At 38.6% G+C, this 19755-nt stretch overlaps 1 protein-coding gene across 6 annotated transcripts in view; it reads right to left on the reverse strand.

Annotated features, from left to right (window-relative positions):
• Nucleotides 1–19755, reverse strand: part of BANP (BTG3 associated nuclear protein) — a 152533-nt gene that overhangs the window by 66229 nt on the left and 66549 nt on the right. For 4 of the 6 annotated variants that reach the window (XM_080410657.1, XM_080410654.1, XM_080410655.1 and 1 more), the window contains 4 exons: nucleotides 18098–18265; nucleotides 9486–9616; nucleotides 5039–5110; nucleotides 3217–3261 (listed from right to left, as the gene is read on the reverse strand). In XM_080410657.1, coding sequence (XP_080266783.1) covers nucleotides 3217–3261; nucleotides 5039–5110; nucleotides 9486–9616; nucleotides 18098–18265 — 416 coding nt within the window. The remainder of the gene's footprint in view (nucleotides 1–3216; nucleotides 3262–5038; nucleotides 5111–9485; nucleotides 9617–18097; nucleotides 18266–19755) is intronic. The other 2 variants (XM_080410658.1, XM_080410656.1) reach the window with 1 other exon arrangement.

Raw genomic sequence — 19755 nt, forward strand, 5'->3', positions numbered from 1 at the left:
ACTACCAGGACAGACAATTGAAGGGGGGGGGGGGGGGGGGGGGTGGTGGTGTTAAAAGCAACAAGTGGAGGCATTCTCCAGAGAAGCGAGTATTTATTGCTAGTATCACAAAGCTTAAAATACATCTATCACCTTGGAAATTTTACCGATAAAATTTCACAGTAGATTTATGCCACTTTATGCTTTAGTTCATACAAAGCTAACAACTTTAGTCTTTGCAGTCCCAGGTTCTTGTAAACCTTTTACTCGCGGTTCAAGAGAAAGCCTGCATCAGGCAGAGTTACTGAACCTCACCTGAACAGAGAGAATGTCTAACATCTGTTAAGTGTACAATAATATGTGGAAAACTGCAGCATGAGATGAATTTTCAAAGGGAATATTCAGTAGCCAAGCTAAGATCCAGTACCATTAGTAAGTATATATTAGGCAGCTAAAAATATTCAGTAACACAAGTCCACATCATTCACTTTCCTTGTTATCAATATTCTTTGGTGTCCCCTGGCAGCATGCATTAGAGTTCAAAACATGGAAGGAAAAGCCACTCTCCTGAAAAGTAACGGACAGGTGGGAAAACTACAGAGGTCTCTTTGATCACAGGTCATGTACAGATGACTGGAAGCTACTAGATTGTTATGACTTACATTACCACTGAACCGTATCATATGACAGGTTTTTGTGTTCTTATCCCACTACAAGTGCCAAGGAAAATGTATTAGTTTCAACTTCCATTCTTAAACCACAAACACAATTTAGTTTAACTCATTTTCCTTTGCAATTTTTATTAGCTAATAGCTCAAAAAATGGTCGCTTAACACAGATCAGCTGATGGGCAGAAGCCAGTTGAGCCACAGACCTCCCCTCTACCACCCTACCTAACACACACACTGCTGCTGTTGCAAGGAATCATGTGAGTGCTACTCATCCGCTGCAGTGCAAAACAGCCCCACGTGGCTTAAACTGCTGATGAAGGTTTCTGTACTTCATGCAGAATGGAGAGAAAAGTCCCCTAAATATTCGCTTGCTCCTAGTTTTTGGTCCACTGGAAAACAGTTAGGCAGCAAATCATTTTGGAGGAGCTTGAGGGTTCCTCTGAATTTGCAGAGATGCCAGCCGAAGCCTGACAACACCTAGCTGTCCATGCTCAAGAGACAAGTAACTATTCTGCACCAAAATGCAGCTGGCTGCATGCAGAAGAAAAAACTCGGCACTTCACCATTTGTTTTCAAGGGAAGTTTCAAAGCAGGGCCCAGAGTACAGTTTGTTGGAAAAAAAACCTGGATGCTAAACTGATTTCCTACATACACATGCACAGCCACAATCACTTCGGCAGAACCAAGATTATCCCAAATATGATACGCTATGCAATCACAGATTAAAATAATAGAATCATTTAGGTTGGAAAAGACCTTTGAGATCGAGTCCAACCATAAATATAATACTGCCAAGTATAGATGCCTTTACATAGATAAGATGATGTTCATTTTTTTAAAAAAATCAATTAAATCATGCTTTTCTTCCCTATCTTGTGCGTGCTCTCACACACTTCACCAAACATGTACCATGTATCCATATATATGCACAGACACATGTATATCCACGTTTACAAACATATACTTTTAAAACGTGTTTCTTCCAGTATAGCCTTATTCTCCATATACTAATGCTCAGATGATCAGCAAGACTCCACTTACAGGTATTTAGCTCCGAAGCATTTTACTACTCTAGAGTTCACAGTTTTTTACTTCATGACTATTTCAGCATGAGACATGGCTGAATTCTATTGTTGTATGAAAGGACTCACCTCTCCCTGCCTAAAATAAGGGTTTCAGGAATGTACAGCCATCCAAGCGTTTCCCTTAGAAACAGCATGAACTCACAACATTTTAAACTGCATTCTTTGGTTCTATTTAGGAAAGAGAGATGTGATTTGTGGAATGTTAAAAATAGGTATTTCAAGGGGAAAAATAATGGTATTAGATTGTAATTTAAAAAAAAAATAACAATCTAATGCCCCTCAGAGACATAACGCCGCTCAGTATTAGTAAGGTAACATGATTTGGACAGCAGTATTTCACAAAGAAGGAAAGAAGAACAATAACTACTAAAACAAAGGTTCTGATAGATCTCCAAAACCAATCACTTTTCCTAGTCTCACTTCTATGAAAGTACTTCTGATTAAAGACTCAGTAAAGAACACTTACAAGGTTTTTATTATTATTTTTAAAATATTTTTTAATTTTAAAAAATATACATGAAAATATATAAAAAAATAAAAATTTAAAATATTTGAAAATATATAAAATATCTAAAAGGTAAAAAAAAATTAATTAAGTTAGACTGCTTCCCCACATAAATACTGTAGGTGGTCAAAAGTTCAGAGTACTGGTAGCTTCTCAAGGCCTCTGAGTTCAAGAACCTTCATGATGTGAGCCTTTTCACTTCAGGGCAGTATTAAAGTTCTAGCCATATGTCTCACAACTTGTTAATATTCAACAGGAATGAAAAAAATTTTGTGTAACATTTATTCAAGTGGCCTAGCTAGAAAGCTTCTTACAGGAATATTTTTGTGCTGTGGATATTTTAATATAGCTCAACATTTAGTAAAGTATGTCTGAGATCAAATGTTAGCAATTTTGCTGACACCTGACATGGAAATTCTGCTTATTTAATCACTTATTGACTCACCACTCAAAGTAAAAGCTTCTTTTTCTTACCTCATGTATGCATAAGCACCTAATAAAGCCATCTTCTCAAAAAGAAGAAAAGCAGATGTGAAAGATCTGTTTCTCCCAAGACAGCCATAAAATGAAAAATAGCTGCTTAAACCTCAGCAATAAATGTTCTTAGGTTTGCATGGACTGCAGTCCACATCTGGCCATAGTGACAGTTGATAACAGAGAAAAGAACATACTGTACACAACGTAATCAATCCAGTTAGTAAATGTAAGAGTGAAGAAGCCAAAGACAAGGAAGTATAAAACACAGCGATAAAGTATCTTGCAGGAGTAATGAAATAAGCTTGGTGAAATACTTTGAGTCCACAGACAAAATACTTAGCTTATGTTTTATCATTTTGCGAGTTGTTTATTTAAACAGAAAGACTAGAACAGGTTTTGCTCTATAAAACAGCCACTAATAATGTGAGATCATTCCAACTGCAACATTAATTTTCAAGACCAAGGTAAAATGCTGTTTAAAACTCAGTTCTGTTCCTACCTGCCCATCCTGACCCACATGAACTTGATGTATCTGCAGGTTTCCCTGTAAAACAAGAGCATTGACAATAAACACAACTTTGGAATTTAAAAAGTTGATCTGTCCTGAAAAAAGCCTGTTTCTCATCTCATTATTAAACAACTCCAATATTAAGGAAATCTATTAATTTAAGAAATTCTGCTGAGGGTTATTTTGGCAACCCGGCTACAAGTCGATGGTCAGCACTTTAACCACAAAGGATAAGCAGACTAAAAAGCAAGGAGGTTTTCCAGCACCAGCACGTTTTGCTTTTTGAAGTTTACCATATAATGTACAGTATTTTTGTGCAAAGTTTGCTGGGATGGCTTTGCAGGTAAGATTTTTGGTTTTCCTGATTTATATGTAACTGCAAATTTAAGTCAAAGCCTTACTAAACTAGAAGTGTAACATTTCTACTTGTATGGAATGCTATTTACTATTTGTTGTTCTAAAGTTACTGCCTGTACTAACAGGGTTTTTATCAACATTCATTACCAAAGACCAACACAGTTCTATTACAGGACTGAAATCTATGACAAAAAATTCTCAATAATGTAAAGAATTTTAAAGGAAAGTGTAGCTACGAAGTCTAAAATGTAAAGCAGTATCTCTACAAAAGTTTTTATTCATATGCTCAGAAATGTCTTTTCAAAAGTACACTTAGATTAAGAAACAGCTTCCCAAACACAGAGACTTGCAGTGAAATAGCACATTTCTTTGAGGAATTCTTTGATTTGCATGTTTTCTGCATTTTCTCTTACTGGCAGCACTTCCTCTTATTTGAAGCTGTGTACACTGTAATAAATTTAAAACCAGATGTTTTCATCTGTCACAGGCAAATGTAGTCCTTAAAAGTCTTACATACGGGAACCTGAGCTGAAGCCAACGGACACTGGGGTGTGCGTGAACCTCCGGATCAATTACAGCCAGTATCTGCTGAATCACAGTTTTTCCAGTGGCTCTTTACCCAAGAACTGCCTCAGCTTTACTGTAGCACACTATGCATTCCTTCAGACTTGGAACGTTTTGATCCTTTCTTTTTTCTCTCTAGGTCTGACAAGCTCTTCAAAGGACACTGCCTTTAACGAAAATATTTATATAATATTTACAATAATATTTATTCTACAGTAGCTCCCAGTGTTAACAGTATTCCTTCGCACCAAAAGTGGTTTTATGAGATGTGATTTACGGTACTTTGAAAATGGATTAAACTAACCCACAAGCAGATATGCTTAACGTTGAGTAAAAAACTCTACAGGGAAATCATACAGATTAAAGTTGTAGTCTGTATTTATGTAGGCTGTAGTTGTAGGCTGCATTTATGTTTAGCCTTATTTTGCTGTTGCTTCTTCATGCAAACATGCTAAGTGTACAAGAAATCTAACAGCAGTCAGGAGCCTCTGTATACTCTTAAATAACCTACAATAGCACTCTCACTCGGGCACGTTCATCTGGCTTTAATCGCTGTTTTGCCCAAGTGGGGGAAGAAAAAGATCAAAAATTGGAGTGTTCAGTATTGCATTTATCCATTTTGATTCTACTCTGCTACTTTTATGGAAAAAATGATGACCTGCAAATACAGCAGTGCCAGATTACTTGATCAGTACCAAAGGTAAGTTCACTTCATTCCGCAATATATCTTCACTAGATGGCATCTGAAGGTTTCTCCAACTCCTGGTCACCAGGCTCCCACAATTAAAGACACTGAGTGTTAACCTAACTAAAACAATATCACTTCTCAATGGCAGGGCAAGTCCTGGCCAACCAACATCTGTTCCACAGGCAACCAAATTTTTTGACTCACCTCACTGTCCTGTGTGATTTGGACTTGCTCGCCTTGAGGAACCTGGGCTATGTGGAGATGGCCCTGTGGGATCCGCAACAAAAGAAAACACCAAGGAGCATCAGAAGAAAATCACAACTAGAGGAAGAAGCTATTACCTTGGATTCAATACAGCTTAGCGTATGGAAGCAAAATGCTTATTCCATTAAAAACATTAAAGATGGCTTTAAAAAAAACAAAGTGCATCCATATTTCCCCAATTTTATTATGCAAAGTGTAAGCAGAGTGACTTTGAAGAAAGAATGCTTCATTTTCACATAAGAGGAAAGAAAACAGGCATAATAATAAATAACATTTGTATGTCATATATTACATGGTATCTGCATTTGTCATTGATACATAAAGCATGGAGCTCACTTGCTGTGGTAGATTAGCATTGTGTCTGAAATGTTAATCGCATCTGAAGACCTTGGAAACTCAGTTTTTAAAACAAATACACCAAGACTAACTACTCGCTAAGAGCAAGGTTTTAAACGCTACCTGTAAGTACACGTATCCTTGCACATTCACATAGTTACCGTGAAGCACAGTATCATGCTAAAGACTCTCTCTCGAGCTGCTTTCAATCGGCATGAAGTCATTAATTTGAATGTAGTTACAGTGGTTTATGGCAGTGGAGAATCTGCCCTCACAGTTTTAATAATGTTAATGTATTGCTGACCACGCCCACGATTTCAGAACAGTATCAAGCCTACCATTTGATCAAACACGGATAAGAGAGTGGACAGAATTCCTCTGCATCCTGACTAGCCTGGCGAAGTCTTTGCTACTGTGATTTACCTGAATGGAGATTGGATTCTAAATAACCTACTTCAAGGTTTATAAGGCTTTGTGTTCATTTTAATATGCCTGCATGAGACAGAGATTAAAGATAATCATTTGGAATTCTGTCAAAGGCTCTTCTTATTTTATAACACAAGAACAATTGCATGTGATTTTCAAAGAAACACAGATCCCTCTATTTCAAACAGTTTCATTTCCTTTGGAAGGAAACTGTCTATTTATAGGGAGAAAAAACATACTGAAAGTATCACTCTGACAATAGGGACTGTATATAAAATTATAGCACAGCCCAGTCCATGTTGAGATTAGAATCACTCTCCCTCCTTAACATCAAACTCTCAGGGCTCCCAGGAAAAAGCACTGAACATTTAAAAGATCCATTTATAGTGTTTTCAAATATAAGCAAACCTTTCTAACTAAAGGGAGGGGGGAGACAGTGACTTCATTCACCTTTGTATCATGCAGCATTCCAAAAAAGAACTGCTCACTCATCTTTCGCAGATATATGACTGGCCTTTAAGGACAGTCCTTCTAGTTTGTTCACAAATTCAATACTGATTGTTTTTTTCAAACATACATAGTGTAAATAACTCCTGCCTTACTGATGACTGTTGCCTGATCTACGTGTATCGCTCCCTAGGGCTGGAACAGCAACGCCATAGTCCTGTTTCAACCCAGGACCCCTCTACATGTTTAACAACTTATGAAAACACGTAGATAGTGGTTGTGGGTCTCAGTGGATTTTTGCTGGATTTCACAATCAATTTAAAGGATAACTGATAGCTCCAGATCCTTTAATGAGGCAAACTTTCATCACATCTATAAACATAGTTGTTTTGTCATTATATCCATGTATTTCATAAAGTTTTCCCTTCTATCTTGTCTTCAAGGCTTGAAAAACTTTTCAGTCATCAATTAAAAAAAATCTCATAAAAAGATGCCTACAGCAGTTAAGAAGATATACTCTATAAAATACACAGAGAAACCAAGAGACAAAGAAATCCACACGATAAACCTGTAAAGCTACGCCAAAAGCAAAGTGGAAATGGAACCTTTACACCCAGTTCCTGCAGAAAGAGCATTATTTCACAGAGGATGCTCTCAACAACTGACAGGAGGGGAAAAGAGAGTTTGCAAGTTCATTTCTTGAACTTCCCTTTAGCCCTCTTCCAAGTTTGAGAATAGTAACTCAAAGCATTTAGGATCTATTCCATTAAGCAATCATTCTCCAGGATTAGCTCTTTAACTTAATTATTTGAGTCATATGGTATCCAGGCACGTAACAGGAAAGGGCAAGGCCTTGGGAACACGAAAGGGGTGGCCAGCGGGACCGGGGCAGTGCCTGTCCCCGTGCTCGGCACTGGTGAGGCCGCACCTCGAACGCTGGGTTCAGGTTTGGGCCCTCACGGCCAGAGAGACCCTGAGGGGCTGGAGCGTGTCCGGAGCCGGGCAGGGGCTGGGGCACAAGTGCTGTGGGGAGCGGCTGGGGGAGCTGGGGGTGTTTAGTTTGCAGAAAAAGGAGGCTCAGGGGGACCTTCTCGCTCTCTACAACTACCTGAAAGGCGGCTTTAGGCAGGTGGGGTCAGTCTCTTCTCTCAGATAACAAGCAACAGGACAAGAGGAAATGGCCTCAAGTTGCACCAGGGGAGGTGTAGACTGGATTTCAGGAAAAATTTCTTCATTGAAAGGGTGGTCTAGCATTGGAACAGGCTGCCCAGAAAGACGGTGGAGTCACCATTCCTGGAGGGATTTAAAAGATGTGTAGATGTGGTGCTTCGGGACGTGATGTGGTGGTGGGCTTGACAGTTGGAAGGTCTCTTCCAACCTAAATGATTCTATGACTTTCCAACCCTATCTGAATCTCACAGCTAATGGTTCCTAGCACCTGTCACACCCACACTTCAGGTCTTTCATTCCTTTATACACAACTTTCTTCACTTTGGAAAAATATGCTCTACTGCAATTTCCTCTCCACAAGTGTTGCAGTTGCTATCTGGAATTCCTCTCAATCACTTTCATCTCAAACCCGTTCCACTTCCATGCACTCCTTAAAAAACATTCTGGCTAATATATTTCAGTCCTCCTTTTAAACTCTTGTCAGTTGCCCTCAGCTGTGGGCCACACATCTTGAAATTTTCACCCAATTTCCACAACACTTCTCTCCTCTGATTCTTCCACTGCTTCTCAGGTAAACCTTTCAGCAGACTTACAGGTGTGTCTTTTCTGATAGCATTACAAAAGCACCTGACCTTCATCGCCCTCTTTTCTTCATCACATTTCTGAGCAACTTCACCATTTCCACACTGGCTATTTGCAGCTCTATACGACTAGACGAGCACTCCTTGTGTTGATAGAGAGTTTTCATTCTTCATGTGTAAAGTATTTAATTGGGCACATTTGCTCCCTCTCCCCTGCATTGCCTCTTACTTGGGGAGAGAATACTCTAAGTATCTACCCAAAGATGATCTACTATCCTACTTCAGACCCTTTGTAACTGCATTGACTATAAAACCTTTGCAACAGCCCAACCACTGGGTACTACGGTTTATGTTGTTGAATAATATGTCTTAAAAATTCTTGTTTATTTGCCCATTTCCGCCTGTTTCTTTAGCCTGGTTTCTAAGGAAAGTGGGCTTCTGTGAACGTGGGGAAGGGATACACACATGTCCATGCACGTTTCTTTCTGTGCTTGGCCACTGCCAGGCACAGTCGAGTGCTGGCCCATACTCCGACTTCTGGGTCGCTTCGAAACACTAATACCATCAGTAAAAAAGTTGCTGTGTTTTATATGACTGCGTATCAACACTGTGAACTGCAAAGCCTGAGGTTTTTGAAAACTCATGGCAGACAGATTTCACACATTAAATTCTCAGGTTTCTACCACAAAAGAATGAGTGTGCAGATATAATTCACTCTTTCTGAATGCTGCATGTCAGAAACGCCACACAATCCATCATTTCATTATTTCCTTCTACATTTTTTTTTTAAAAAATTGAATTTAAAACAATCCTTGTAGTCAAACTGTGGCACACAGGAACTAAAGCCAAGGTGAGTTTTTTCAGAGTACACTAAAACCATACATAAAAATAATCATGGCCTGAGTTATGGTAGGAGTCTCAGACTTAAAAAATGTCAATATTTATATCTTTTACATATATACATGCATCTAAATGAATACACATGTAAAGGATTCAGCTAACAGATGTTCAAAAATGCCTGAGAATGCAGGGTTGGGTTTTTTTAAATGAAAATAAACAAATGCATGCTTGTTTTGTAAGTCTGAGCTAGATCTACCTCTGAAGCGTAAATCGTACGCTTAGTAGGTCTGCTATTAATACTATGGCAAGTGCAAGCAAACAGCCAGGTAGAGACCAGTCAGTTCTACACACAGTAATGAATGTGCATTCATTTACAACAACTGCGTGAGCAAATCCTGCATGAAGATTTCTGCCAAATAATTCTAAAACTTTTTCATAAGACTTCAATGTTTATTTTCTGAAAATCGTACTTAAGAAGTGATGAAAGGTCACTTTTTTTAAATAAAAAATTATATTTCAACTGAACCAAAGTTTGCAATAACCTAGATTGTTTAAATGGCATAATTTAGAAAAAGTTGAGTACATACTACTTGGACTTGCCCATCTTCTCCTATTTGGTGGATCTGAACCTGCTGAGCATTGGCTAGTGCATAGTGTAGTGCCTGCGGCTGGTTCTGCTGGATCTCATTAGAAGCTGAAACTGAACTCTGCGAACCCTCTGAAAGAAACACAAAAATCCAGCTTTATTATATGTGTATATCCCATGCCAGTGGCCATGCAACAATGCATACTTGAACATTGTGGAAAACAAATGCAGTCAGTAAGAAGATGCAGATCTTTTATATGTTAATATTCTTACGCACATTCATTGCTCACCTGTAGATGTGCTACAAATTCCAAAGGAGTTCCAAAGGCTATTTTGTTCTCAGAAAGCATATGTTTAAAAAGCATCATTTTAATCTAGATTAACAATTCTGCAACTGTAAAAGTCGTATCACAGCAAAAACGTATACACTTCCTAAGCAGTTCAACACTTTTGTGCACCCATGTAGCTGAGAACTTTTACTGCCACATCACCACAAGGATACATTTGAAAATCCATCCTGTAAACTGAAGTTTATCAATAAAGGATATATCTCAGTTGTTTTTCAAGATCCATCATCTATAATTGATACTGAGCCTGGAAATTATTTTTTTAACCTCATGGCAGGTGGATTTCATTACTTAGATGAATTTAAACAGTACCTCACACTGCAAAGTGAAGCCTTCTGAAAATGCCCCTACGAAAACAAAGACACATGTGTATTATCTTCGGGTAACACTGACAGCTACCAGGAAAACCATCACATGATTTCAAGTGGCAAATGATTTACATTAGAAATAGATTTATCTGTGATAAATTCTAGGTTTTCAGATGCAGGGAAAGGATTCTTCTAAATGTAAAGAGGAAAAAAGGTAAGTAAGAACTAAATACAATTAATTTTTCTTAGCATAAAAGCATTCATACCTTTTGGTGTGGGTTTGTGGGTTGGTTTTTTTGGGCGGGGCGCGCACAGGGGAGGACATTACTTTTTTAATGCATTCCATGTCAGTGATACTCAAAGACTAATAATGTCAATAATTCTGTACTAAAAGGATGAATTAGAACATAATGGACCAGAGATTAATACCGTGTATGGATCTTCCTACAGATTAAGACACCACTAGCAAGGAAGTGTATTGCTGGATACCTTATATCCTTTTAGGAATCAGGAAAAAACCTGGGGCTACCACTCAATGATGCTTTTGCAACACATGTGACAACTTCAAGTACACACTGCTAGGAAAAACCTTGAAATGTCCCAATATCATAATAATATCATACTAAGATTCAGCATCAGTCCTAGTTTTCTTCCCTTTCTTTTTACTTATTTCAAACACATCGGAGAACAAGACTATCGTAAAGGACTTTCAGAATAATGTACTAGTTGAATAAATTACCTTTTATATACAGTATTCCTATAAACAATTTTAACGTTTGCCTTTTTCTGTGCCACAAGAATACAATAAATGAAATCTCCGAAGCACTAAGTCTTTTACAATTTTTCTATGATTATTTATTGCTCTGACAATTACTTTTATGCTACAAGGTAATGTAAAACATTAACATCTAACATGTAGTAACATTCAATACTATATGGCTTTCAAGATGTCCCAAGTACTGGAAACAATAATGGAAATATTTAAGACACAGTGTCACTCTACTTCCATTGTAGATCACTTCCTTACAAGACGCATTTATAATATAACTTATAAATGCATCTTTATATATCTTTATGCAGACTATAATGTAACTGTAAAGTCCAAAAGCCTGTGTTTGTAAACCATCTTTTGCTTCACAGATGCCAGAAATTATGCTTTTCAGAGGTGGGAACAGGAGACAGACTGAATGCAGTCACACTGTACATCTCACATGGTCACTTATAAATAGATTTCAGTTTGGCTTCACTGCAAAAACAGCAGTTGGGTTTTCTTTCTTTTTTTATTGGATTTTGGTGGGGAGTTTTTTCTTCTTAGGAAGAAAGAAGAGAGAGGATTCAACAGTGTCTGAAAACAAAACATCCTTTATAAGTATTGTTTTTCCCCTCTAAATCTCTGACCAGACAAAAGTAATATTTATCCATTTTTAAACATTCCCCATTAAAAACAAACACAAACATGAATAGCACACAGCTTGAATAGAGGATATGTCAACAGTTATAAATCACTATCATGTAAACTATCTAGCCTCACATTTATAACTTTGATATATTAGAGAATCCCTGGCACTGGGAAGCCATACAGCTGAACTCTTGCCTTGAAATGTTTCATCGTGCTAGTTATAAAGGGGTGCTCTGACATCAACCGAACAGCTTATGCAGTGCCACTCCTGAGCACATCAGCCATGGTATTCCCAAAGCACCCTCCACTCGACGGAACAGCTCTGCAGCCACCCGCAGAACGGAAGATGCTGCACTGACCATTCCACAGGTGACTAAGTTGTGATATGAGGAGGGGGTGGGACACGGGACCTGACTGCTGAAATATTCCTTCCTCCCAAGTAGGAACTGGACCTTTGACATTTTCCATTTGTTTACTGCATGTGCGTATGAGTCAATGAAAATTTAGCCGGTGAGCCTGTCTTCTCAACAAATGTTCAGAGTTGGCAAAATCACCTCCACTGAAGCAGTTACTTCTGCCACACCTCTGAAAGCTAAGCTTCCTCGGACACTGCTGAACAAGATTAGATTTGTCAGACAAACATAATTTGTAACCATTTCAAGAATACGTGTGTTTAATTCTCAACTATGATCAGTTTTAAAATTCTCACTTCAAAGGCAAAAAACCTTTGTCATTTTCCAATTCTTTCCTATTCTACTTTACATTTATCTGTTGAGCATCTGGCTTCTCATTTTGAAAGGAAATGTAGGAGGTACAGATTCTGTAGAACAGGGGATTCACACTTAGTCACCTTATATGTTTATTCAAAATTGTTTTCCCAGTGTATAGGCCTCCCAGCCTCACACTTCTGCTTACAAACTAGGACAAATTTTCTTGCTGTGTAGTCCTAGCAAGGAAAGGTTAATGCCCAGATGTAGCAAAGCAGTCCTCAAAAACAAAAAGCAGGAAAAACTCCATTACTGAACAATTAATAGAAATAAAACTGTATACCATAAACCATTATCTCAACTTGACTCATCCCATGCTAAATGCCTCCAATTTTGCAGAACAGCTTTGAAGATTTGGCTACACATCCACTTTTATATGTGACATCTCAGCACAGGCTGAGCACTTCAGCCTAAGTCTACATATAAATCCCAAAGTCATAGAACTAATTAAAAATTCCAACATGGAAAACCGTGATAACAGCTTTAACAATCTTAAGAGAAATTAAAAGAAAGGAAGAAGGCACTCTTCAGTTAATCCTCCTCCCAAAAACCTCATTTCCTACTGCCTTCCCTCCACAGACTGCTAGCATTTTTAAAAAGACTATCTGGCTAAATTATCATGGCAGCCATGTGTACAACCCTTGTCAGAAAAAAACAGAAGAGAAAAAACACACATTAAGGACCAAACTGTTGGCTCTAACAAACAACAAGAGCTGAGCAATTAATACCTCAATTGCAACAAAAGGCAACAGCTTCAAACAGAAGAGCCAGATAAAATAAGGAAAGCCAACTTCTGCTTAAACACAACAGCCTGCCACGACAACTTTATGCAACCCATAAATCTTGTGGCTACTGTAAAGCTGCACAGTCAATTAAATGTAGAACAATCTCAATTAGTATATCGGGGGTGAAGGACACAAAAGAGATACTCATTCATATTTTCCTACAAGCTTCCTTAAACATGTTTTTGTCTGTAGATCAGCTCCCCTTGAGCTCTTAACACTTGAACACTATCACAGAAGTACAACGCCAAAAATCTGTAAGGCTACGTAAGGACTATGGGCTCAGCCTCTGCTTTTCTATGTCATTTGCATGGCTAATTTTTCCATATGATAAACACAGCAGAGAGGAAATCTGTTATCATTTTTTAACTGCATGACTCAAATCAAAGCCACGTGCTACATAAACTTTTACACACAACAAGCAGAAAAAGCCTAGAGGTTTTGGCACGTCCAACAAGTACGTAAGAACGAAGCTCAAGAACAGTAATCTTCTTTAGACGTAAATAATTCAGAATTATTATGTGTGCAGTAACTCATAAAAATCACAAAATCACAGAATAGATGAGTTTGGAAGTGACCTCTGGAGATCATTTAATCCAATGCCCTTCCTCAAAGCATGGGCAACCAGACCCGGTTGCTTCAGACTACGGCCAGGTGGATTTTGACTGTCTCCAGGGATGGTGTCTCCGCAGCTTCTCTGGGCAACCTGTGATGGTGTTCAACCACCCTCAGGATTCCTCAGAGCCTGAGAAATCAAAGTCAGGTCACAGGCAGGTGAGTTTCAGGCTGCTACATTTATTTATTTAAATAAGGCAAATTCATTGCTGCTAAAAGGCAGCTCTGGAAAATCAAGTCCCCTAATTCACAGGGGAGGATGTCCAGCAGGGCGGTGACCATGCTGACTTGAAACTATTTCAGGACTAACAGAAATATTATTTTTAATGATATGTAGAAACAGTCAACCATTTTCACTGCCAAACAGAAAATACTAAGCTATTCTAGACTTTTAGCATACCAGCATTTAAGAAAATATTCTGTAGCATAAGAGAATGGTGCTCCTTTGCAACACTCTTGAAGGAAGTGCCAATACATTTCTGCTGATTGAAACATGTATTGTTGTACTACAACATAACAGAAAGCTATCTTGCTAGAGATAGCTGATGAAAAAAATATTACTTTGTGCCAATGAAAGACAATAATTTTGGATAGGAGCTTTTTTTTTTTTTTTGGCACCTCTTGAACATAATTTTAATACGAAATTCTACAATCACAAGTTCAGAAATGGGAAAACGTTACCAAACTCCAGAAAAAGTTCATACAGGGAAAGTGGTGGTCGTTCATTCACACTCAGGACACTGAAACAGTGTTTCAACCTCTTAATGATATTTTCAGAACAGCTCAACTGCATGGCAGACACAGTGATGCTACAGGGCTGCTCAAGGCATCTGTTGATGGCAACAGCGCACCTTAAAGAGAAGTGCTTTATGAAGATTATTGGAATATCTTCTAGAGTAAGCACTGAAACTTCCTTAGGAATTATCATCATTTAGCTAAGAATCAGTGGGTTTAAGTACTTCCACAAATAGCTTAGGCTTATCATATTTAAACTGGGAAAAGGGGAGAGAGTGTGAATTTTTCCCCCACGTGACATAATCTGAAATGCTTGTTTAGAAGAAATGAAAAGTGCTTTCCTACTGAACATGTGCGACACCACTGCTGTATCTAAACTATCAGGGATGCTGACACACTTACCTTAAGGTGCACAGTCACCTAAACTGACTAGTCACAGAACCAGGCGCTACTACACGTCCTGATCAAACTAAATAACAATAGCGTCTCTGAATAAAATTCATACAGTCTTATACTGAGTGGAGCCAAAGCCAGAGCTTCTCAGAGAACATTATGCAAGAATCCACACTGCACGTCCTCGCATCCTTCACCGCGTAAACATGACACAGTAGCCATTCACAATTGTTTAAGAGCTTTTTTTTTTTTTCCATTATATCTTTCGTGAGAAGCAGTTGCTATATTCCACCCAACAGATAAACAACTCCAATGCCTGTTACATGTGAACGGACATGGAGGTGAAACAAAACACAGGTTTCTGCAGACAGCAGCAACCAGGGCTGGGCGGAGACCTGACATTTAGCACCTAGAAGCTGATCTTAATAGCTGTAACTAACAATAGCGGGACAGACAGTTTCTCAAGTAGCTGAATTTCAGACTGTTCAAGGCTCACCTTAAATTGCCCCCTGAAACAAATGCTACCATAAAAACTGTCTGGGTTCATATGTAACACTTTAAAAAGCCATATTTGACAGCTATGTTGTCATAACTGTGAAATACAGACCTCCTTTACTTCAGAGCTGTGAAATATTACTTCTCTTTCCTGCTAGCTGGCAGCAGGAATTCTGCTATATCCACTATACAGTGTGTATAATAAGGAACAGATGCCTGTGAATTATGATGCTGTAATTCCATTGAGGGGTTCCAGGGTTGTCAAACCACAAAGGCAGTCTGAGCAGTCTGTGAAGTCACCTGAACACTGTTCGGTGAAATTACATCCCTGTCATGCAAAAGTTACCTTTTTAAACAAGTGTGAATCTACATTTTGTCCTTCCATCTTTTCTTCTTCTTTTCCTTATACATTCACTCAGCATCTCAACTCACTCTCTTGTTTTTCCTCATACCTCCTCTTCCTTCTTCAGGTGAAATACCACTCCCACCTGACTTTGGAATGAAATTAATTTTTCAAAATACCACCTGATTCTAAAAAGCAGTCTGTCTTTCTAAGAGCTTTTTCACAGTGGGTGCAAACATAGTGGTGAATTCATCTAACATCTTTACAGCCTCCCAAAAAACGAAGCCAATGACATCCTGAGTAAGAGCAATACTTCAAAGAAAATTAACAAAAGACTGGATCCATGGGAACATTTTCATACACCATTACCAAAGGCAGCTGTTAATGCTATTGCCAGTACTCTGCTTTTGGCTGGGCAGTCTATACAGACCTGCCAAGGACATGCAAAGATGCCTCAGCTGACCTTCATCATCTTCAGGACCAAAGACATCTTTATAAGGACGTGCAGCCACCTCTTTGCTACCTAGGGGACTTGGGAGATGAGACAACCTGTACGGCAGGAGATGCAGGTGGCATAAAAACTCCTGGGGAAATCCTGGAGACGGATGGGCCACAGCAGCCAGCTCAGCCCCAGCTACGGGAGCTGGCCTGGGTGCACAACACAGAACACCAAGGTGGCTCCTGCAGAACCAGCTCATGAGTGTCTGTCCCACGTTATTCCCACCTGCTCAGATAACATGCTGCTGAAATCCCAGGTTTTAATTCAGGTGTCTTTGTACCCATGCAACAATTTACTTACAAATCAGGTTAGCGGAATTGGGGGGGAAATTTCAGTTTTCAGCTTAACCACAACAACAGGAAAACTCCACCAAAACTTATCTTATTGCCTCCTGAAGACAAGAATTCACTGAGTCTGTGTTTTACGTCTCTACACTGGTCTCCCCAAATCTCTAAATAAATAAAGGAGATTAATATTTTTTAATAATAAATCTCAACAACAGTCAAGGAGTATGGTCTAATGAGCACAGGCCCATAATATCCACTTACTACTGCATTTCTATTCTAAAATACCAATTGCTAAGAGACTGAAACTAAAAATCGCATCAACATATATGGCTTATGGTTATCATTACGTTGATTAGTTGTTTTAATTTGAGAATTTTGGATATGATTCCCAGTTCCAGCACATAAAATTTTCCATTGAAAGCAGATTTTGGCATTCTTTGCATGAGATACAGTGGTTAGTGTTAACATGCAACCAAAAATTTTATGCAGGCAAATAAACTTACTTCCTTTTCTTTGGGCTCACTTCCAAAACACTGTTTTTAATATATGATGTACAAACGTCCCATAACACCACTTTATATTAAAAGCATGAGCCAGAAATGTCCTATGAGAACACTTAGGTCAGTCTTTTTCATTTGTTATTATTATTCATGCCTACATACCTATATGGAAATATAGAATCACCTACAACATATTTTATTTCTTCAGAGGAAAATACTTCAGGAACAAAACTTAGCACGTCCTACTAAATGGTGTGAACAGACTGAGAAAGATTTATTCGCTTGAGTCCTCTTATGAACATCAGTTGCAGAAACATTTTGACCTCCCACTCAAAAAACTGAACATGGTAAAAAAACCCATATGATCGCACAGAGCTGCATGTGCTGAATTTTTTCAGTTAACACATGTGGATGGATGCTCTCAAGCACCTCAAGTGATGCCAGGCACTCAGATGAGGTACAAATCAGCAAAACCAATCTTTCTCACACACTGGAATGTGCCACACTTTCATTTCTGGCAAACCTGTTCTTTACTACTGTTTTAGAGACAGACTCCCTTCTCCCTCTTCTCCTTGCGAACACACACACGCATCTCACTTCCTTTCCAGCATCAGCAACGCACTGCAACTAGGAGCCTGACCGCAATTCATAGATGAAACACGATTAGAATCTCAACCTACCAGGCATGTACTTCAGCACAAGCCCCGTGAGGCGGCAAAGGATTCCAAATGTACCAGGAGGTGGCTGGCTTGCCCTGAAGGCCCATGATGATTTAACTACAACGGGTTGGCCTCAGTACACTTGGATACACCCCTTGAGTAGCAGCGCAGACATACATACACGGTAATAGAGAGGCCTCTTCGCCAGTGATAAATGGTACTTCAAAAAAAACATGCACTAATATAAAAACCACTCCAAAAATTCAATTCTGAGAAATATGAGTTTCTCCATTTCTCTTTGTTACACAAAAATGCTCATATTTGTGGATACTACATGCACCTGTTGTAAATATAACTTAAAGATCAAAATAATTTTGAGATATATTGAAAAACAAAGGGCATTATTACTGTAAGTTTTCATTTCTGCTGGGGTTTGTTTGCATTTTGGTGGGGCAGGGGTGGGGGGTGTTGTTTTGTTTTTTACCTGAACCGCTGTAAGAGGATGATGAAGGTGTTCGCCTTGAAAAGCTTTTCACAGCAAGACTCTGTCCTCGCTGTTTCCGCCTCCAAGCTGTTCGGCATTTGGAGTCTATGCTTTGCTTGATTCGATACCAGTCAGATTCTGTGATTCCAAATTTATAAAATAGATGACCTGTAATTAGAGAGAAACACAAAGGGGTGAAAACCAGCATAAATCCCTATTTTCTGGAAAATGCAGATGACACACTCACAGACAAGACGAACAAAGCAACTGTGAAAATTTTACAACCGCCCTCATGCTTGACACTGCCTAAAGGAATACAATGACATTATGAAAAACGCCAAAACTATAGTGATGTGATTTCAACAACCATTTACAAAATTAACTAATCATACATATATATTTTAAAATGTCAGCAGACTACGCAGTTTTCTAATCCACACTTTCATCCATGGAAACTGCACTATCACATTCAAGCTGTTCAACATTAGCCCACAGAAGGATCAGCACTCCAAAGCCAAAACTGGCTAAAGCTTTATTTCTCATCGATAGTGCCCCACAATATGTGCAGGTGTTAGAAGTAGGAAGATACATGTATCTCCCTATAAGAAAAGCCTCTTAAAACTTAGTTCAAAATTCATCAGAAACCAATAAAAATGGAACACACAAAATTAGAATATTCTGACATGTTACTACCAATATTAAGTCACTTAAAGAGCCACGTTATGCACTTTCCAGCACTTGGTGCTAAGTTGCCAAACTGCTATATAAACACAGTGTTGACTCGTGAGTTGAACCGAGTGTTTTGAAACAAAGCTCATATGGATTGAGTCCCACGGCCAACTCAAACCAGGTTCATTATCATGTGCAACCTCTGCACCCGAAGGGGAAGCCTAGTTATACAAGAAACAGAGGGAGCAAAAAGACTATTTCAGGTATGACAAGAAATACTTGTTTCGACATCTGGACAAGTGGCTTTACAACTGGGCAGGAAACATGTGCACTGTCAGCTGTTTCAAGGTCCTCCTCATATTGCTACATACGTTTACCATTTCACTGTAAGCTTCAGTGTGGTTTATATTTTGCTTAAAGCACTAGCAGTTGACTGTAAATTAAGAGAAATTTATAATCCTTATGGCTGCAGAAAAAACACTTAACGTAAACTCGAAGATTCAAAACCCGTGAATTAAAACAACTATCTGAACATTTAACATTCTCTAAATGTCAGTACTTCTAAACTTTCCAGATTGAGATACGCAATACTGCAGTTCAAAAAACAATCCAAGGCTGTAATACATGCTTTTACTCAATATGACTATGCTTGAAGGATTCTTTTTGGTATCAGTTCCTTTCTGTACCCTGCAAAGTAAAATAATCTTTTTGACTTATTGGGTTTTCAGTCTTACTCTCAAATAGGATCCTGATCCTGTGAAGTACTTGCTTAAGCTGTTGTATTGTCCTACAAACAAGATACGGTCTGTTCCTTTAAGACAAATCATTTGAAGCCTACAACTGCAAAATTCCAGCTTTGCACAGGCTAAGAGCTTTGTACTTTGTCACAAATGAGCCTGGAGTCCACAGAACCTGAAATTTGCAGGTTACGCATTTAACATAGGCAAATGGAGTCCTGTATCTACTAAGTCATCATCATTTTTTATTAA

This window comes from Falco punctatus (assembly GCF_963210335.1).
Source record: "Falco punctatus genome assembly, chromosome: 14".
Lineage (NCBI taxonomy): Eukaryota > Metazoa > Chordata > Aves > Falconiformes > Falconidae > Falco > Falco punctatus.